Source organism: Olea europaea, chromosome 16 (genome assembly GCF_002742605.1).
Source record: "Olea europaea var. sylvestris chromosome 16, O_europaea_v1, whole genome shotgun sequence".
Taxonomy (NCBI): domain Eukaryota; kingdom Viridiplantae; phylum Streptophyta; class Magnoliopsida; order Lamiales; family Oleaceae; genus Olea; species Olea europaea.
Genome location: NC_036252.1, coordinates 18,118,566 through 18,137,889, shown reverse-complemented (window position 1 = coordinate 18,137,889; position 19,324 = coordinate 18,118,566). Strand labels below are relative to the sequence as shown.

At 32.5% G+C, this 19,324-nt stretch overlaps 1 protein-coding gene across 1 annotated transcript; it reads left to right on the top strand.

Moving 5' to 3' along the window:
- Window positions 1-16,422: 16,422 nt before the first annotated feature.
- On the top strand, window positions 16,423-18,485 carry LOC111412356 (berberine bridge enzyme-like 8). Its single transcript, XM_023043251.1, has one exon. The coding sequence runs from the start codon at window positions 16,521-16,523 to the stop codon at window positions 18,084-18,086; it is 1,566 nt and encodes a 521-aa protein (XP_022899019.1). The 5' UTR covers window positions 16,423-16,520; the 3' UTR covers window positions 18,087-18,485.
- The last annotated feature ends 839 nt before the right edge of the window (window positions 18,486-19,324 follow it).

Here is a 19,324-nt window from a genome sequence, read left to right as displayed (position 1 = left end):
GGTAAAATTGTAGAACCATTTCATTATATACTTAAATTTAATTGATGTATTTGTTTTTCAAATTAAAAGATTAATGCTGTTAGTCACCTTATCATCCTATAAGACAATTTAGTGATATTAAATGATAGTTCCCAGAGATATAAAATTCGTATAATTGAACTCATCATTTAGCCATTTTTTGGTTTGGATAAAAATAAGATTTTTAGCAAATTTTGATAAAAGACAATAGATGTGAGGTTGAAAATTTGTAGATACCTTAAAATTTGTAGTGAGAACTTATTGTTAATTTTTACTTACATTTTAATCCCATTTTTTTAATTGAACTAACCATGAATTTAGCTATGACTCGTTTAGCATGACTTTTGCTTTTGCTTTTGATTTTACTTCCCGTAGGTGAGTTTTTTGAGGAAGTTACCTTGATTTTTGTTTGAAAATTAATTTTAAAAGAACTCCCTGTTTCAAAAGTGCTTTTAGAGGAACTCACGTTGAATTAACATATTGTAAAAGCTCTTTTAATTAGAAAAATCACTTTTATAAAATTGGCCAAACGATCCAAAAGCAACTTATGAATCTCAAAAGCTCCTTTTGACTTATCAAAATTCATGCCAAAGGGACATTGATATATAGTCTAAATATGATGATGAGAATAAGTGATAAAATAGCATTACTTAATTTAATATGGCTTATCATTTTCTTCTTGTAAAACATGCTTGCATGCTTTTAACAGAGTTTGAAGTATTGAAACATACTTGAAATTCCAAGAAAATAAGAGGTTGTATTACTTACTTTCTTGTTGCTTGTTTGTTCACCAAGTACTCCTCTTCTGGTCAAAAACTTGATTACTACAAAAAGTGTTTAATTGCACAATCCAAGAACAAACTTTGAGATGATATACTTCCAAAATCAAGCATTTTCACTCATGTATTTTCCTTCTCCTCCCCATACCTGAAATTTTTTGTTTACTTTTCATAATGATGGAGTAATGAAAATTGCATGGGAGTTATTGATGGTGGAGAGGTTAAATTTCAAATTCAAAAACTCAACTCCTCCATCCACTTGTTTTCCTGCAATTCGGTTCCGGTCAGCCTACATGGGCCACCTATTTTCTTCCAACATCTTCAGCTCATACTTGATGGGCTTGACCTGATCTAAATATAATATCAATTACAGTTATTTCAATATCTCTAAGTTCATAAATGTAAATGGATCGTGTGACCAGCGAGTTAATTTAAGAGCGTAAAATACTATACACCTGTTAGCGATATATAGCAGCTCTACTAGAGGAAACATATTACTCTATACCCTAAACATATTTTGTAACACCAAATTAAGTATTTTTGACGCCTCAATTTATTTTAGGACATACTCAACTTTCTCATTTATATTCTATTCACAGTCGTGTCACAAAACTTAAATAATTAACACAATTGGCCGGTTGGTGAATACAAGCTGAGATTTTAGATAAAATAGTCTTCATTTCCTACTTGAATCCCTATATTTCAAGTGAGCTACTTTTCTAGACATGTCTCATCAAACCGAATCAATCATGATTATTGCAACATGATAAAGTTGCAACACCAAAATAAAATTTCAAGGAACAGTTGAAAGTCATAAGGGTATATAAGTGTGTCACGCGTTATGATGTTTTCTTCATTTCTTAGAGCGCATGTCTAATTTTTAAAAATAAAATACGTAATATAGATCATAGTTTAGATATTCTTCAATATTTAACATGAGTTCTCCTTATACTTATTCCTCTAGGAAATCTCAATCAAAGACTCGATTTGGCTATAGAACATGACTTGTGGATAGCAAAAATTTATATTGGTTACTTATTGTAATCTCATCTTGATATATCATCAGGGCGACTAAATCATGTAAACAATCTGATCTCCATGTCTCATCTCATCACACCTTAAGATGTCTGAAGCGATTGTTCATGGGAATGAACTAATCTTAGCCTATTTGACATATTGTATGTGTGTATATTAAATAATAATCTAAAAATCACAACAAAAAATTACTCTTAACATATGAACTCCGAAACATTGTTCATTAAAGGGCTTAAATGTAAAAAATTCAGATATTACATAATTCAAATTCTACGTGATCCTAGAGATTTAACATGAGTTATAAAAAATCTTTAGGTATAGATTTTGTAAATAGATCATTTGATTCATAAAAATATACTGCAAACTCACTTCCTTCTTTCCTATGATGTCTCTTATAAAATTATATCTGTGATAATTGAGATCATTTGTATATGTAATATCTACCTGATTATCACAGTAAAACAATATAGGTCCCACACCACAACTAAGACTCTTAGATACTGTAAGAATCTTAACCAAACACCTTCATGTACCACTAAAGCACATGCTACAAATTTCCACTTCAATTGTGAACAAGGAAATACATGCATATTTCTTGCCACTCTAAGAGATAGAACCATTATTAAGCAAGAATCCCAATGTTGATTTGCGATCATTTAGGCCTCTATCCCAATCAGCATTCGTATATCATTTTAAGCACAAATTATTCCCTTTATAGCATAAGGAATAATTAGCAGTAGCTTTCAGGTACCTCAGTATCCCCTTAACAGCTTTCCGATGCTCTCTTCCGGGATTAGATTGATACCTGCTAATCAGACCTATGGCATAACTAATGTCATGTTAAGTACATATCATAGCATAAATCAAAACTCCCAACTGCACTAGAATATGGAACTCTGGACATTTCTTCTTTTTCCTCAAGAGTTTTAGGACACACACGAAGACTTAATGTTTCGCCCTTCGAAATAGGAATGTCAATGCGAATTGTTTTGAAACATTTAAGAATTTTCTTCATATGTGACTTTCGTGATAGAGCAAGAAGCATCTTCGAACGATCTCTGTGGATTTAAGACCTAATATATAATCTGTTTTACCCATGTTCTTCATTTCAAAATTTGAGGACAATAATTTCTTAATAGTTTTAATATACTCCTTATCATTCCCAACTAGTAAGATACTATCTATGTAGAGAGATAAAATTACAAATTTCTCATTGGACATTTTCAAATAAATACAGTGATCTTCGTTCATCATGAAAAAATCGTACAGGATAACTGCTTTTTCAAATCTCAAGTACCAATATTTAAAAGACTGCTTTAGGCCATAGATTGATCTATTCAATTTACAAACTTTATTCTCTTGGCCTGTTTTAATGCTGGTTTTTGCATATAAATTTCATCATCTAATCCTCCATTGAAAAAGGTTGTCTTCACGTCCATTTGATGTAATTATAAATCCAAACGTGCCACAATAGCTAAGAACAGGCAAATTGAAGTAAATCTCACTACAAGTAAAAAAGTCTCTTCATAATCTATATCCTATTGTTGAGTATAACCCTTTGCCACCAAGAGAGCCTTAAACCTCTCTATAGTCAAATATGCTTTTTGTTTTATTTTAAGAAACCGTTTGTTCCCAAATGATTTTCGACCCGATAGAAGATCAACTAAGTCCCAGACTTGATTCAATTTCATAGACTTTATCTCTTCATCCATTTCATTCTTCCAGTTTTCCTTTATAGGGCATGACACAGCTTCTTGAACTGATTTCGGTTCTTTATCACCTTCTATAGATACTAGGAAAACTTGCCCATCAATCTCGAAATGATGTTTAGGTATACTTTTTCTAGTACTCTTACAAAGTGAAAGCTACAATATGACTCTGTCACTTGGAGTTGGAGATAATTGTTCCCACTTAGATCAACAGCTGGAAGTGTTTTCTCTTGCACCTTAGTTGACCCATCAAGTATAGCTCTATCATCTAATTCATTCAAAGGTTCTCCCCTTTTAATTTATCCTCCACTAGGAAAATCATTTTAAAAAAATGTCACATCACGTGACTCTATCTCAGTTATCGTCCCATCCTGATTTTTCACATATGAACACATATCCTTTAGACTGGTCTGCATATCTTATAGAGTTACACTTCTTCCTCGTGGACCCAATTCGTTGAACTTACTTGAGGAATAATGATATAGACAGTTGATTCCCAGGATCTAAGAGAACTTAAATCAAGTGATCTACCTTTCCAAAGCTGATATGGTGTAGTAGGTACTAATTTAGAGGGAACTCTAATTAGAATATATGTTGTAGTTAACAAAGCATTTCCCAAGTAAGAAATAGATAAGTTAGTCTATGCCATCATGGACTTCACAATTTCTAGCAACGGTTGATTCCTCCTCTCAGCAATACCAATTTGTTGTGGTGTATTGGGATAGTTAATTGTCTAATAATTCCCTTATCATTACATAGTTCTTTGAACTCTTCAAATAGTTATTCAATCCTCAATCAGTTCTCAAGCTTTCATCTTTCTGTCTATTTTATTTTTTTACCACATTTAAATATCGTCTAAGCATTTTAATGTCTCTGACTTATGAGAAAAAAATAGACAAAGCTATATCTTGTCTTCACATTCATAGGCACATATCTCTGAATAGACTAACTACAATGAAAGTTCAGCCCTTAAGACTTTATTGAAAGGCTTTCATGTTGTTTTTCGATTAGGTAATGTTCACAAAGAGGTAACAAAAATTTAGATATTAAACCTAGCAAGTCTTCTTTGGATTATTTATTCATTCTCTCTTATCCAATATGTCCTAATCTAGCATGCCATATGAATATATTAACATTCATATCTTTAGAAGAAGAAGAAGAAGAAGAAGAAGAAGAAGAAGAAGAAGAAGAAGAAGAAGAAGAAGAAGAAGAAGAAGAAGAAGAAGAAGAAGAAGAAGAAGAAGAAGAAGAAGAAGAAGAAGAAGAAGAAGAAGAAGAAGAAGAAGAAGAAGAAGAAGAAGAAGAAGAAGAAGAAGAAGAAGAAGAAGAAGAAGAAGAAGAAGAAGAAGAAGAAGAAGAAGAAGAAGAAGAAGAAGAAGTTACATTCGTAGAGAAAAATCAACATAATAATTATAAGTGTTTGGATCACAATCCAACACTACAAAACCACTTTCTATATGTTTAGATCCATAACATACATTATCATTGTTTATATAAACAGAGTTGCCACAAAAGTTCAAAACTTTGTCTTAAATGAACAATAACAGAAATTAAGTTTATTCGTATCCCCAGTGCAAATAGGACACCATGAATGATAATAGTACAATCAACACGCAAATGTAACTCCCATGTACCGATCCCTTTTACCTCCACTCTATCATCATTGCTGAGTATATCCATTTTGTACCAGCTAAAAATGGACGGAACTCCACAGACGTTTTTCAATCCCTGATTACATGGTTTGTCACTCCTAAGTCTACAATCCACATATGATAAGATCAATTTAACATAACAGTGCTGGAAACATAAATATCACTAAACGAAATATTTATATGAACTACATTATTTGGCTCAGGGTATTCACGAGGAAAATGACCTAGCATCTGACAGTTGAAGCATTTCAACTTGATTTTCTCTTTCTTCTTTCCAAATCATTTACACTTCTTATTGCGCTTGTGTTTGTTCTTTATTGGTCCCTGTCCAATTTTTTCCCTTTCATTTCCCACATATGAACTAGTTCTTTTTGCACTTAAAGTCTAAAACTTTCCCAGAACTAGATTCAGCTATAAAAGCATGTCACAAAGATTTTGTTGCACCAAGGTGCTTATCCTCTAGCCCGACATGGTGAGCAACATCAGTAAATGTTTTGATGCCATCATTATGAGTTAGATTGACATTCGGATATTCCCAATATCAAGAAGTAAGTAGATCAAAGCCTGAACGTGTTGCTCATTAAAGAGTATGTGACCAGCCAACTTCAGTTCTCTAATCATAGTAGACATAGTTCTCAAATGCTATGTGATATTGTGATTAGAAGGTTTCCTATAAATATCAAACTTAATAGTCGCCGTCTGAGTCTAGTCATACTAGTACTACTATATTTCTCTCTCAAATATGTCCAGATATCATGAGCAGTCAGGATCTGCTCACACTCATAAATTAGATCATCCACAATGAAACATATCAAAATTGCACGAACAATGGGATATTTCTTTTTCATGTTTGGTAAGTTACCTGGTCCCGTCTCTGTTGAGCAATTTGACTTACCCCTGAGTCTTCTATCACGTTGTTTATGTCCTCAAGGCAATCTTATTCTTTTAGCACATACCAAATTTTATGGCGCCAAGAGTCATATTTATCGCCATTAAATTTATCACCCTTATGAAAGTCAACTATGATATTCTTAGATGCCATAGTGTGTCAAAATTATAGAAACAATCATTTAAATATCCATTTATGCATACATCGTTTTATTGTAATTTAACACTAGACATGGAGTCGAAAGTTCATTAAGTTCCCAATCATTGTCCATTATCTTAATGTTAAATTATCATAAAATTAATTTCATAATGCAAAATCATAGGTTTTAGGTCCGAATTACTTAAACTCTTTCAACCTTAGAACTCCCACTAAAATTAAACAATTAATCATGTACAAAATAAGCAAGACATTTTGACTATATTTGATAAATATGAAACATATATATAAATATCAAAATCTCAAATATGTACATGCGATCATATTAAGCTTTTTTAAACAACTAATGAACATGGATATTGTTTGACAATTTGAACTAACCATACATATCTAAATTAATTATAAAATTCTCATTATCTGATTTCCATTTCGCCATCAAGATTTGATCAAATAGCCATAGTTTAGAGGTGGTGAATTATCCAGAATTTCAATAGCAACACATGCCAATGTTTAGAAAATGTCCTCATTAGATGATATATACTTTTCACCTCACATATAGGCTGTCCCAAATGTATCACTTTTTGAACGTTGCTTCGAGATATTTTATGTGTTGAACTAGATTATATAGTTGGATCCATTTTATAGTTTCTATAAGAATGTAATTTTTCAACACATCCCACAGGCTGTGCTCCACTAGCTTCCCTCTAAGGATGCTAAAAAACGTGTATTGATCCAACCATATTCGATAAAATACAAGAATTGGAAACTAGCCATAATGGATCGCATAACCTGATAAAAATTCACAACACTCATGAACGTAAAGAACATGTGGTATATCAAACACTTTCGGAATTATTTTCATTCAAAAAATGATAGCACATAAAAAAATAACTCCTACCAGGCAAATACCACTTAACAAATATTCTTTATTTTTTATAAAAAAATTTCAAAATTCAATTAGGTCCAAAAAAAATATTTTTTTAATGTTTTTATAAATTTATTTCAATAATAAAATAATAAAAAAATATTTTTGATTATCTTAAAATTATTTTAATTGCATAAAAAGAATAAACAATATTTGAGGGACCAATTTGCAATCTTTTAAATTGAATTTGGAATAGTCAATTTTCAAAAAATAATTTTGGAACCAACATACAACGTTTCAAATTGGTATTGGAAGGAACAACATTTATAAATAGTTTTGGGACCAAGATGCAATTTTCCAAATTTCATTCGAAATAATTAACATTCAAAAGTGTTGGGACTAACATGCAATTTCAAATTGCATTTCCAATATTTGAGGGACCAACACAATCAACATTCGAAAGTGTGGAGACCAACATGCAATTTTCCAAATTACATTGCAATATTTGAGGGGCTATTATGCAATTTTTTAATTTTGAATTAGGAAAATTATCACCTCCACGTGGTAGCCTTTTTTTCCTCGGGTTATTTTTCATCATCTTCATTTTTCTACAGATTTTTTTCAAAACTTTGGAAGGTCATACCTTTTAAATTCAAGGCCAAAATTTGTGTTCTTCCGTTTGAAAGGCATCGAGAAGATCTATCCAACCATATAAAATAGGTAGCGTGAAACTTAACGTGCAAGAAGTTATCATGCAATGAATTTTTGATTTTTTCAACTAGGGTTCGATTTTTCTCCCAAAATACAAAGCCAAACAAAGTGAAATTTTTCAGATATATTCTCCTTAATGTCATGAATGTATAGTATAAATTTTCATGAATTTATATGAAGTATATCAAAAGTTGTCATTAATGATGTTCAAGCTTTTGAAGAAAACAATATACGTGTGTTTTAATAATTTCTATCCATTTTCAGCATGTATTTAAGCAAGAAAACAACCTACTTAGACTCTGATACCAATATAAAATATGGTTGCATGCTTTTAATCAAGTCCATTGAAAACAAGAGGTTGAATTACTTGCCTTCTTGTTGCTTGTTTGCTCACCAAGTACTCTTCTTCTGATTAGAAACTCGATCCCTATGAAAAGAGTTTAATGTTTACAATCTAATAACCAATTTTCAGATCATTATGAAAAGTAAACAAAAAAAATTCTAGTTTAGGGAAGAGAAAGAAAATACATGAGTGAAAAGGCTTGATTTTGGAAGTATGATGGAGTAATGGAAGTTGAATCAGAGTTATTGATGGTGGGAAAGTTTCAAAATTCAACTCCTCCATCCACTTGTTTTCAGGTAATTCGAGTCGGATTAGTTCACTGTTGGGAACCTACTTATTATGCGCAGCAGAAATAAAACAATTTTTCTATTCCCACTAAGAATCGTCTTTGTGTTTAGAAAGAAATTGTGATAAAGATTTTACCCTTTTATGAGGTCTGCAAACTACTTTGCTATTCTTTCGTTCCAATGATCTTGATTCGCCACCCACAGCTGTCCAATTGTCTAGCCTCCAATGGTGATCGACATAGAGAACAGGATTGTAGAATTAGGATTTTCTTCTTGTGCTAGCAAGAATAATAAAATTCTCTATGGATTTTGAAAACCTTAGTCATATTTATATAAGCACGAACGGACTTGGCGTGACCCAGTCCAATATTTAATTAACGCATTTAATTAAATCCGGTCTGTGAATTAATTAATCTAATTAATTAATTCGGACCTATAAATACAGTTCGCTCATGAAAAATCAGATTAGAGGCAATGTGATTTGCTCCTTAGCTCCCTATCCAATCTTCGTAGCAGTTGGGGGTGACAACTTCAGCCATAACCGGTCTGATTCTATCTTTGTTCCTTCCGTTTGAAGAAAGGAAGGATTATAAAGAATCGATCTTTCTATGGAAAAGGCACTCTCCTCTTCAACTGCCTCTCAAAGGTGGGATTATCTTGATGTAGGTCTGCCTCTGGCCTAGACATTTCTTGAAAGACCATCTTCAAGGTAAGCCCCTGAATGGGTTATGCCCAAGACTTGTAGCAGACACAAGAAGATACTTTATTTTTGATTGAGGGGTGATCCTCGATTGGCTGACCTAGACAACTTAATTAATTAATTTATCCAACACTTGTTAAATCAATTAATTGATAAATTACAATCTTCCAGTTCTCTTTTGTGTGTGACTCATCAAGTTTCCGATCACGATGCCTAACGACGTGAAATATTATTTTGATCTAATCAAAATTGATAAATTAAAACACTAGTTTAATTTATCACCAATTCACACTCGCTGTCCTAGATTGATATTTAGCCATGTGTCAAGGCAATACATGTGACAGAAAATATCACGTGGTATGACAAAATCAAACTCGTTCGTTTACCGTGAAACTATAATCCCTTCGTCAATATGATCCGATCAATTACAAGATATAGAAGTGTGCTCGATTATCAATAATATCTTTCACTCTACTATTAAGTCAATATAAGTCGAAAACTCCTTTCGACTTATGAGTACACTTTGGCAAAGGATTTCTTTCATTGCAACTCTTTGCAACTTCTGAACTAATCATGTATTAGGTTTCTACTATTGAACCAACAGTTGTTTCACATTTGGAACCTTTCCAACACACTGCTTAAGAGTAAATCGATTTCTCCACATAAAATCTTCTCAAGATTTCATCTACGTAGATTGGAATGAGTTAAGCAATCTTCTATATCTATCTTTATAAATCAAGTTGCTTCTCCTATATCGTTCATGAATAATTCATTTAACAACCATTATTTCAACAATTGAAATATAGGGATGTCGTTTCCTATAATATCAAGAATGCGACAATGCTCCCACTATCTTCTTGCAAACACACAATTCCTCTTCAAATTTGATAAAATCAAACATTTTGACTTTTCCATCAAATCGAAGATTTCAACTCCAATAGACTTGTTTTAACCTATAGTCACGGTATGCAACTGTTACAACCAAAATCCGAATGGATTTCAGCAAGGCTGTAAGAGAAAGGTTTCACCAAGGTCAACACTTAACCTTTGCTACTAGCCTTGCTTCGTATATATGGATATTCCGATTCACATCGACCTTTTCCTCGTAAACTATTTACGAAATATGGGTTTTATTCCATCAAGAGGGTCGACCAAGGTCCAAATCTTATTTTCATATATTGAGTTCATTTCGGATTCCATGGCCTCCTGATATCTACTTGAGTCAACACTTCACTCTGCTTCTACGTAATTAGTAGGTTCATCATCTTCGATCAATAATACCTGATTAGTAATCATGGATTCGCACCTTCTTGTAAGTCAAATGATCCTACTGGATTCATACAGAGCTGATATGTCTTCAGGAGTCTTTACTTCCTGATCTAGAATATGCCCCACATCAGATAGGGGATCAAACTCGGATTCATATACTTGGTTAAATATATCTGTGGACTCTTGAACTCTTTCAAGTTCTATTTTGCTCCCATTGTCCTCCTCTAGAGTAAACATTTTCTCTAAGAAGACGATATATCGTGAGACGAAGACTTTCTTTTCAATGGAATAATAGAATTGATATCCAAATATTTGTTTTGGATATCCCACAAATATGTATTTATCGGATATATATACTCAAGTTTATCCGATTCAATGTGCTTTAGAAAAGTGTCGCAATCCCAAACTTTCATATGAGATAAGTTGGGATTTTTGCCATTCCATAACTCATAGGAAATTATGTTAACCAACTTAGATGAGACATGATTTAGTATGTAGCACACTTCAATTAGTGCATGACTCCAAAATGATTTTGGGAGATTTGCATGGCTAGTTATTAATCACTCTATATCTAGCAGTTTACGATTCCTCTTTTCGAATACACCACTTTGTTGCAGTGTATATGGAGGAGTTCACTATAAGAGAATCTTATTCTCTCTTAAATAATCTAAAATTTTATCTTTAAGATATTCTTCACTTCGATCAGATCTTAGTGTAAGAGTATCATTTTCTATTTATTTCTCTACTTCTAGCTTGAATCTCTCGAACCTTTGAAGAGCTCATGTGCAAATTTCATCAAAGATACATAGTCATTTCTGAAGTAGTTATTAGTAGATATGATGAAATAAGAGAAACCTTATCCAGCATTAATCGACATGGGTCTACATACATCACTATGTATTAGACCAGTAATCATGCAGATATTTTTCCCTTTCAAATAAAAGGAGATTTGGTTATTGTGCCTAATAGGCATGATATGCACTTGTCAAATGATTCAAAATCAATTGACTCCACATATACATCTCTATGTAATATTGGAATCGCATTTCATCTATATGACCAAATCTGTAATGCCAAATTTAGGTATTATTTAGATTATCACTTTTATGTCTTTTAACTTCTATACTCATTATAGAATGCTTAGTATTTAGAATATAAATGTTATTGGTAGCTTACTATACCATAAAGATCTTAATCGAGAAAGGCATGAAACAACAATTATCCTTAATATTAAAATAGTTCATGTCTGAACATGAAATTCATTTTAATGTTCTAGCTATGATGGGTACAAAGCAACATTTCTCTAATTCAAATACTAAGCCAAAAAGCAGCTACAAGAAGTATGCTTCTATAGGCAATACAGCAACATTTGCTCATCTTCAACGTGGAGGTCAACTTCTCTCTCTTGCAGTGGTCTACTTATATTTAGTTTCTCCATATCCATATTTGGTATCGAATACCTAAGAAGCTTATGAAGTAGACGTAAGCCTAGCAATATTTCTGTCAATGACCTTTTCATTCTATAACGAAAACAATGATCATTAGACTTGGTATTTGTCCATCGTTTTGTTGTCTCGGCCATATTGAATGCTTTCTCCAAAGCCCCTTTAGACTTCCTCTTAATACTCTTAGAAGAATCAATGGCTTGCCCACTACTAAATTTGATATCGGGCTTAACAGTCCTAAGCATGTTAAGCAACTTAATGAGTATGCATTCAAGCTTATTCATATCATAATTTATAATTAGTATGAATAACTCTATGACAGAGATTGCAAAACTAAGTCAATACTTAGTTCATAGTTCATGATTGAACCTAATTGAGACTACTTCTCAATGCCAATCATCTTCAATACACGAGTACTGACTAAAGATTTATCTGTCATTTTGCATCAGTATAGTTGCTTGAAAGTCTCATATCCTTCTATACATGATTATTATCATACAACTCTTTGATATGAAAAATCATGCGTTAGCATCTATACTCTCAAATCGCTTTTGTAACTCAGATCACATAGTTACAAGCATCACATAGGTGCAGTACTATCGTCATCACTGTGTTTATTACAGTAGTCACCTCTTCCTTAATCGAGTCATCAGCAGGTGTTTCTGGAAAGGACTACTTAAGGACGTAACCAATTTTCTAATGTCTGAGAACAATTCTCAAGTTGCGATGCTAATCAAGAAAATTTAATTTGGTTGTTGGCATCCAATATGCCAGTCAAAACATATGATTACTCAAGATTCAATATAAATGTAAATGACAAAAAGAAAAGAATAATATATAAAATGCATCAATTAATTTAACATGGACTTTTATTAAATTAATTATGGTCGAACTATTTAATTCAAATTTATAACCCTCTCACATAAATTTATGGAGTCTATACTCGACTCCTAGTGGGTTGGGATCCCATCTGTTATATTAAGACCTTGAGTGTATTCAACAAGCCTTAATAAAACACTTTGGTAGATACTATTATCAATTGTATCTCCATACAACTCTTGGATCATTAAGCCGACAACTCTTTGTTTTCACTCATCTTATGTATTAGCTAAATATGCCTCTAAAATCTATCTCTTTAAGTATACTCAACAAGAAGATAAATTTTAGTTAAGTCAAATCCGACATTCAGAAATATCAAAGATTTCATAGTGTCAAACATATCCCTAAAGACTAGCCTTGAGTGTACTCAATAAGTTGAGACGATTTGAGAATCTGATTTTTCACTATAATAATGGAAGGCGACTATAAATGTGACTTAATATTTTATTGAGGGGTTTTGCATTCAAAAATCTCATCGTAACAATCATATATGTTGTATTACACATATATCATGCAAATAAACATATATATAATATAATAATAATAGTATGGACGATTATGAGCTTTTACTATCTAGTCTTCCCGAGCCATAAGGAAGACTAGTTGGTCAATTCCTAGGGAGTATAGTATTGATTCAATATCAATGCACCATCTCCATGATCTCTTCATCTTCTTATTTCTTCAATAAGTCTAGCTGCAACTTGTATCCTATATTAGTTGGTACACAGGCCTAAATTTAATTGGAATCATAAGCCCATAACAATAATAATAACAATAACGGACTCGCAGATCCAAAACAATTAAGAGCTCGCAGGCCCACAAAACGACAAGATTAAAAATTAACCATTCAACACATCCATATGGTCGAGTCCATAATCATCCACTAATAATGGATTTATCATATAAATGTGTTCTCATATAATATCTAATATTATATGCAAACATGTTTCAAATTTCTAGCAATTAAGATCGTCTAAACTCTTTTAAACATATGGATCGGAACAATTAAATAATTAATTAATCATATTAATCAATAAATTTAATTAGCGGACATATTTAACTAAAATCAAATTTTAATTAAATATCGAATTAAAGTCCAACTCTAATTCCACAATTATAGGGCGTGATTATTTAATTAAAATCAAAATTTAATTAAATATCAAATTAGAGTCCAACTCTAATTTCAAAACTCAAGGCGGTTGAATTTAATTAAAATCAAATTTTAATCAAATAACAAAATTAGAGTCAAACTCTAATTCTAAGATTATAGGGCGACCTTATTTTAATTAAAATCAAATTTTAATTAAATAAGATATTAGAGTCCAACTCTAAATTTAAGATTTTAGGGTGAACCTATTTAATTAAATTCAAATTTTAATTAAACACCAAATTAGAGTCTAACTCTAATTTTAAGAAAAATTTTAGGGCAAGACTATTTAATTAAAATCAAATTTCAATTAAATATCGAATTAGAATCCAACTCCAATTTCTAGTTTATATTTGAGTGAACAATTAATTAAAATCAAATTTAATTAAGCATTAAATTAGAGTCCAACTCTAATTTAAATTGAATCAATATTTTAATTTAGGATAACGCTCCTAAATAAAATAAAATTCAATTTAGGGTCAAATTTAATATTTAAGTCAAAATCATATTTTAACGAAAATATAAAAAGTCGTCAATTTTAAAGAAAACTTTTAATTTGAGTCAAAATTAAAATTATGGGTCGAACCCATTTAAAATAAAATTTTAAAACAATTTTAAAATTCAAATTCAAATTCAAAACCATTTTAGAAATTGCAATTTGACCCAATCAAAATTTATTAACATAGCCCTCATATATTGAAATTGCATAAGAGCCCCTCCATTTAAAATTTACAAACTGACCCTTATCATATAATTGTAGAAGGACCCCTAAAATTTCATAAATTGTAGAAAGGCCCCGTCTCATTTCACCCCAAATCAACTGAAAACCCTAATGAAACTTCACCCAATTGGAAATGGTTGCAAAGATGACCTACAGCAAGAGTCGCACGGCTCCTACCGCTTCAGCAGCTCGAACAGTAGCTGCGGCGGCGCGCAGCCGTCGCGGCTACCACCACTCACAGCCTATAGAAACATGAAAAAAAGGATAACAATCAACTTTTGATTGCGCGAAATATTAAACAATTTCTAGCAAATACAAAGTATGCTCTGATACCACTGTTGAGAATCTACTTATCATGCGTAGTGGAAATAAAACAATTTTTCAATTCCCACCAAGAATCGTCTTTGTGCTTAAATAGAAACTCTGATAAAGATTGTACTCTTTTACGAGATCTGCAAACTCCTTTGCTATTCTTTCATTCCAATGATTTTGATTCGCCACCAACAGCTGTCCAATTGTCTAGCTTCCAACGGTGATCCACACAGAGAACAAGATTGTAGGATTATGATTTTCTTCTTGTGCTAGCAAGAATAATAAAATTCTCTACAGATTTTGAAAACCCTAGTCACATTTATATAAGCCTAAACGGACTTGGCCTGGTCGGGTCCAATATTTAATTAACCCATTTTATTAAATCCAATCCGTGAATTAATTAATCTAATTAATTAATTCGAGTCTATAAATACCCAGCTCAATTAATTAATTTATCCAATACTTGTTAAATTAATTAATTGATAAATCACAATCTTTCAGTTCTCTTTTGTTTGTGACCCATCAGATTCCCTATCACGATACCTAACGACATGAAATATTATTTTGATTTAATCAAAATTGATAAATCAAAATGCCCTTTTAATTTATCACCAATTTACACTCACTGTTCTAGATTGACATCTAGCAATGTGTCAGGGCAATACATGTGATGGAAAATGTCACGTGGTATGACAAAACCAAACTCGTTCGTTTATCTTGAAACTTTAATCCTTTCGTCAATATGATCCATCAATTATGAGAAATGAAAGTGTGTCAATCTCGATTATCGATCATATCTTTCACTCTACTATTAAGTTAATATAAGTCGAAAACTCCTTTTCGAATTACGAGTATACATTGTCCAAGGATTTCATTGTCGACTTAATTGAATGAAATGCAGATTATAATCTCTTACTATCTAAGAGTGAAGAATCCTCTATTGGTCATTCACAACATTCATACGATTTTAGACATACCTAAACGATGCCGTATTAGTGGCCCTTGACAAAGCAACATCCAACACCGTCAAAACATGAATGTCCTCATATAAAGTACTATGACGACCTCAAGTCAAAGGACCAATCCCACTACTGAACGTTAGAGATTAACCATTGACACTTAGATTGTTATCCATGTGGAATCTTTAGGTGGGTCTCCAATATTTTGTTCTATAACAAAGCATTCACATATTTATTCAAGTGTCACAAAACTTTAGTTTGTGAGATCAGCTACTTATTTCACAAGTAAGAAATGTCATACGTAATGGTCTATCCGTAATAACGATATCCATATCTCGTTATTACTTAAGACCATGGACGATTTAGGATTCAATCATATATAATTTGTATCCCGCAATCGCAACTCCTTGTGATTAACAAATTGCCAAGATTTGAATCTACGAACTCCATTATTTAATTTAATTGTATATTAATTAAATAATAAATTTGTCATTAAATTGTATTAATTATATATTAATAGTATTTATGTTCAACGTTGATTGGACCTATGACATAACACTTACACTCACGTAGATGACACGTTTTCTACCAACACTTGTCTATATACGTTCTGCCCTTATAGCATTTCCCTTCGCCCAAAAAAAATGGGTTCTGTTGTATGGGCCACTGCAAATAATTCATCATCTCTTGAGGGTTTTCTTGAATGCCTTCAGAGCCATTCTGAGCTCTCTAATCCAATTTCTGCAGTATTGTATACTCCTGAAAATTCTTCATACTCTTCTGTATTGCAATCTTACATACGAAACTTGCGGTTCAATGAGTCTACAACCCCAAAACCACAACTGATTCTGACAGCATTGCATGTTTCTCACATCCAAGCAGCCATTGTTAGCGCAAAAATGCATGGCCTGCAAATGAAAATCCGCAGTGGAGGCCATGATTATGAAGGTGTCTCGTATGCTTCGGATGTTCCTTTTTTCATTCTTGATATGTTCAACTTTCGATCCATCAATGTCAACATAGAAAATGAAACTGCATGGGTTGAAACTGGAGCAACTCTTGGTGAAGTTTTCTACAGAATAGCAGAGAAAAGTAATGTTCATGGCTTCCCCGCCGGAGTTTGCCCGACAGTTGGATTTGGCGGCCATTTCGGTGGTGGCGGATACGGTAACCTGATGAGAAAATACGGCCTTTCCATTGACAATATTATAGATGCACAAATAATTGACGTTAATGGCCGGATTCTTGACCGTGCATCAATGGGAGGAGATTTGTTCTGGGCAATTACTGGAGGTGGTGGATCCAGCTTTGGAGTTGTTCTAGCATACAAAATCAAGCTCGTTCGAGTCCCCACTACAGTTATTGTTTTTCGAGTCGCAAGAACTTACGAAGAAAACTTAACTAACATCGTTTACCGTTACCAACAAGTTGCGCACAAGTTGCCTGAAGAACTCTTCATCAGAATGTCACTTGATGTCGTGAACAGTAGTGTGCGAACTGGAGAAAAAACCAATAGAGCAACATTCTGGACCTTGTTCCTTGGAGATTCCGAAAAACTTCTTTCTCTCATGAATGAAGCTTTTCCAGAACTGGGATTGACACCATCCGACTGTATCGAAATGAGTTGGGCTGAATCTGTTGTTTACTGGACCAACTTTCCTGCTGGAACTCCGGTTAACGTTCTTCTCAGTAGGGTACCTCAAGTATTAACCCACCTGAAGAGGAAATCCGATTACATAACAAACCCTATTCCAAAACAGGGTTTAGAGTTCATATTCAAGAAGATGATAGAAGTGGAAAGTGTAATGCTTACTTTCAATCCCCTTGGAGGAAGAATGGCTGAGATTCCACCGTCAGAAAAACCTTTTCCACACAGAGCTGGAAATCTATTCAAGCTTCAGTATGCGACAAACTGGGAAGAAAACGGCGTTGAAGCTGCGGAAAAATACATAGAATTGACAAGAAAATTATATGCTTATATGACTCCTTTCGTCTCCAAGTCGCCAAGGGGATCATTTCTCAATTACAGAGATCTTGATTTGGGCATTAGCCACAATGGGAAAAACAGTTACTTAGAAGGTGCAGTTTATGGGATCAAGTATTTCAAAGATAATTTCCATAGATTGGTTAAGATTAAGACAAAGGTGGATCCGGACAATTTCTTTAGAAATGAACAAAGCATCCCGGTGTTACCGTACCAGAATATATAAATATTCAGGCACAAATAGTGCCTCTTCTGTTGCCTAAAGTCGATGTTTGTTATTTTATTTGTTTGAAGTGAATCTTGGCAACGTCCTGCGAAGCACCTTGAAGTTTGAGCTTAACACAGATGCGTCTGATTCTGGTTTTTTCATTGGTGTTGGAGCTGTCATTCGTGAACTTTCAGGTGTTGTGACAGTCTCCGGTGCTAAAAAGGTAATGGACCGTGCGAGATGTGGCTGTGCGAGAGAAGCTAATCTTTGCTTAGAATAAGATGCTTTCTTAGTGGTTCCTTGAACGTTTTGTGTCCTCTATCCCTTGGTGTTCTAGTATCTTTGGACATTGTACCATTATTATCTGAAGTTGGTTGTCGTACAATAAATTTTAATAATGTAATGAATGAAATAAAATAAAAGTCTTCAAAAAGTTTGAAAATGTAACAAATACGATCGATTATTTTCTTATGTGGTATTTCTAATAAATATATTATATTTTTTAAATTTATTAATGAATTCAATATTTTTGTTAATTTGACATAAGTATTTATTTAGTAATTTATGCAGTTCTAAAATAAATAAATTATTAAGAATCAGAAATCAGAAAAATGAATAAAATGATTAAACACTATTCATTTTGTAACACCACAAATTTTTTTTATACGTCAGAGTGTTAAGAAAAACTCAATTTTTTTTTTATTAATTGCGGAACGTCTCAAATAAAAAGAAATTCTTTATTTTCAACCATAAATATCAATTTAGATGCGAGATCTAAGTTTCTAAAATATTAAGCACAATCAATGGACTAATTAAACAAACGAATCTTTGAGCAAATAAAACTAATAATTAAATTTAGAGATATGAAAAAAAAAACTAACTAAACATTTAATTTTCCTTTTTCCTTAGATCCCCTTGGCAACCCACGTCACCAATTCGTCACAGTTCCAATCGACCCAAATTAACCTGAAAAAAAATTCATAAGAGTGAGTATTCGAAAACATCTAGTAAGATTTCATCTCTCTTCAGAATTATATAACAAATAAAATCTACACTTCATACCACTTTGCTCTTCTAGAGTATATCGGTGATCAAGCGATACACCTATCTTAGGTCCTCTTTAATTCTTTAAGATTACATTTCTCTTCAGAAGAACCCGAAAGTCCATTGACAATCCATGCATATTTAATTGAATATAAAAACATAAGGAAATGAAAATACTTGCACACAATGTATCTTATCATACTAAATAAAAT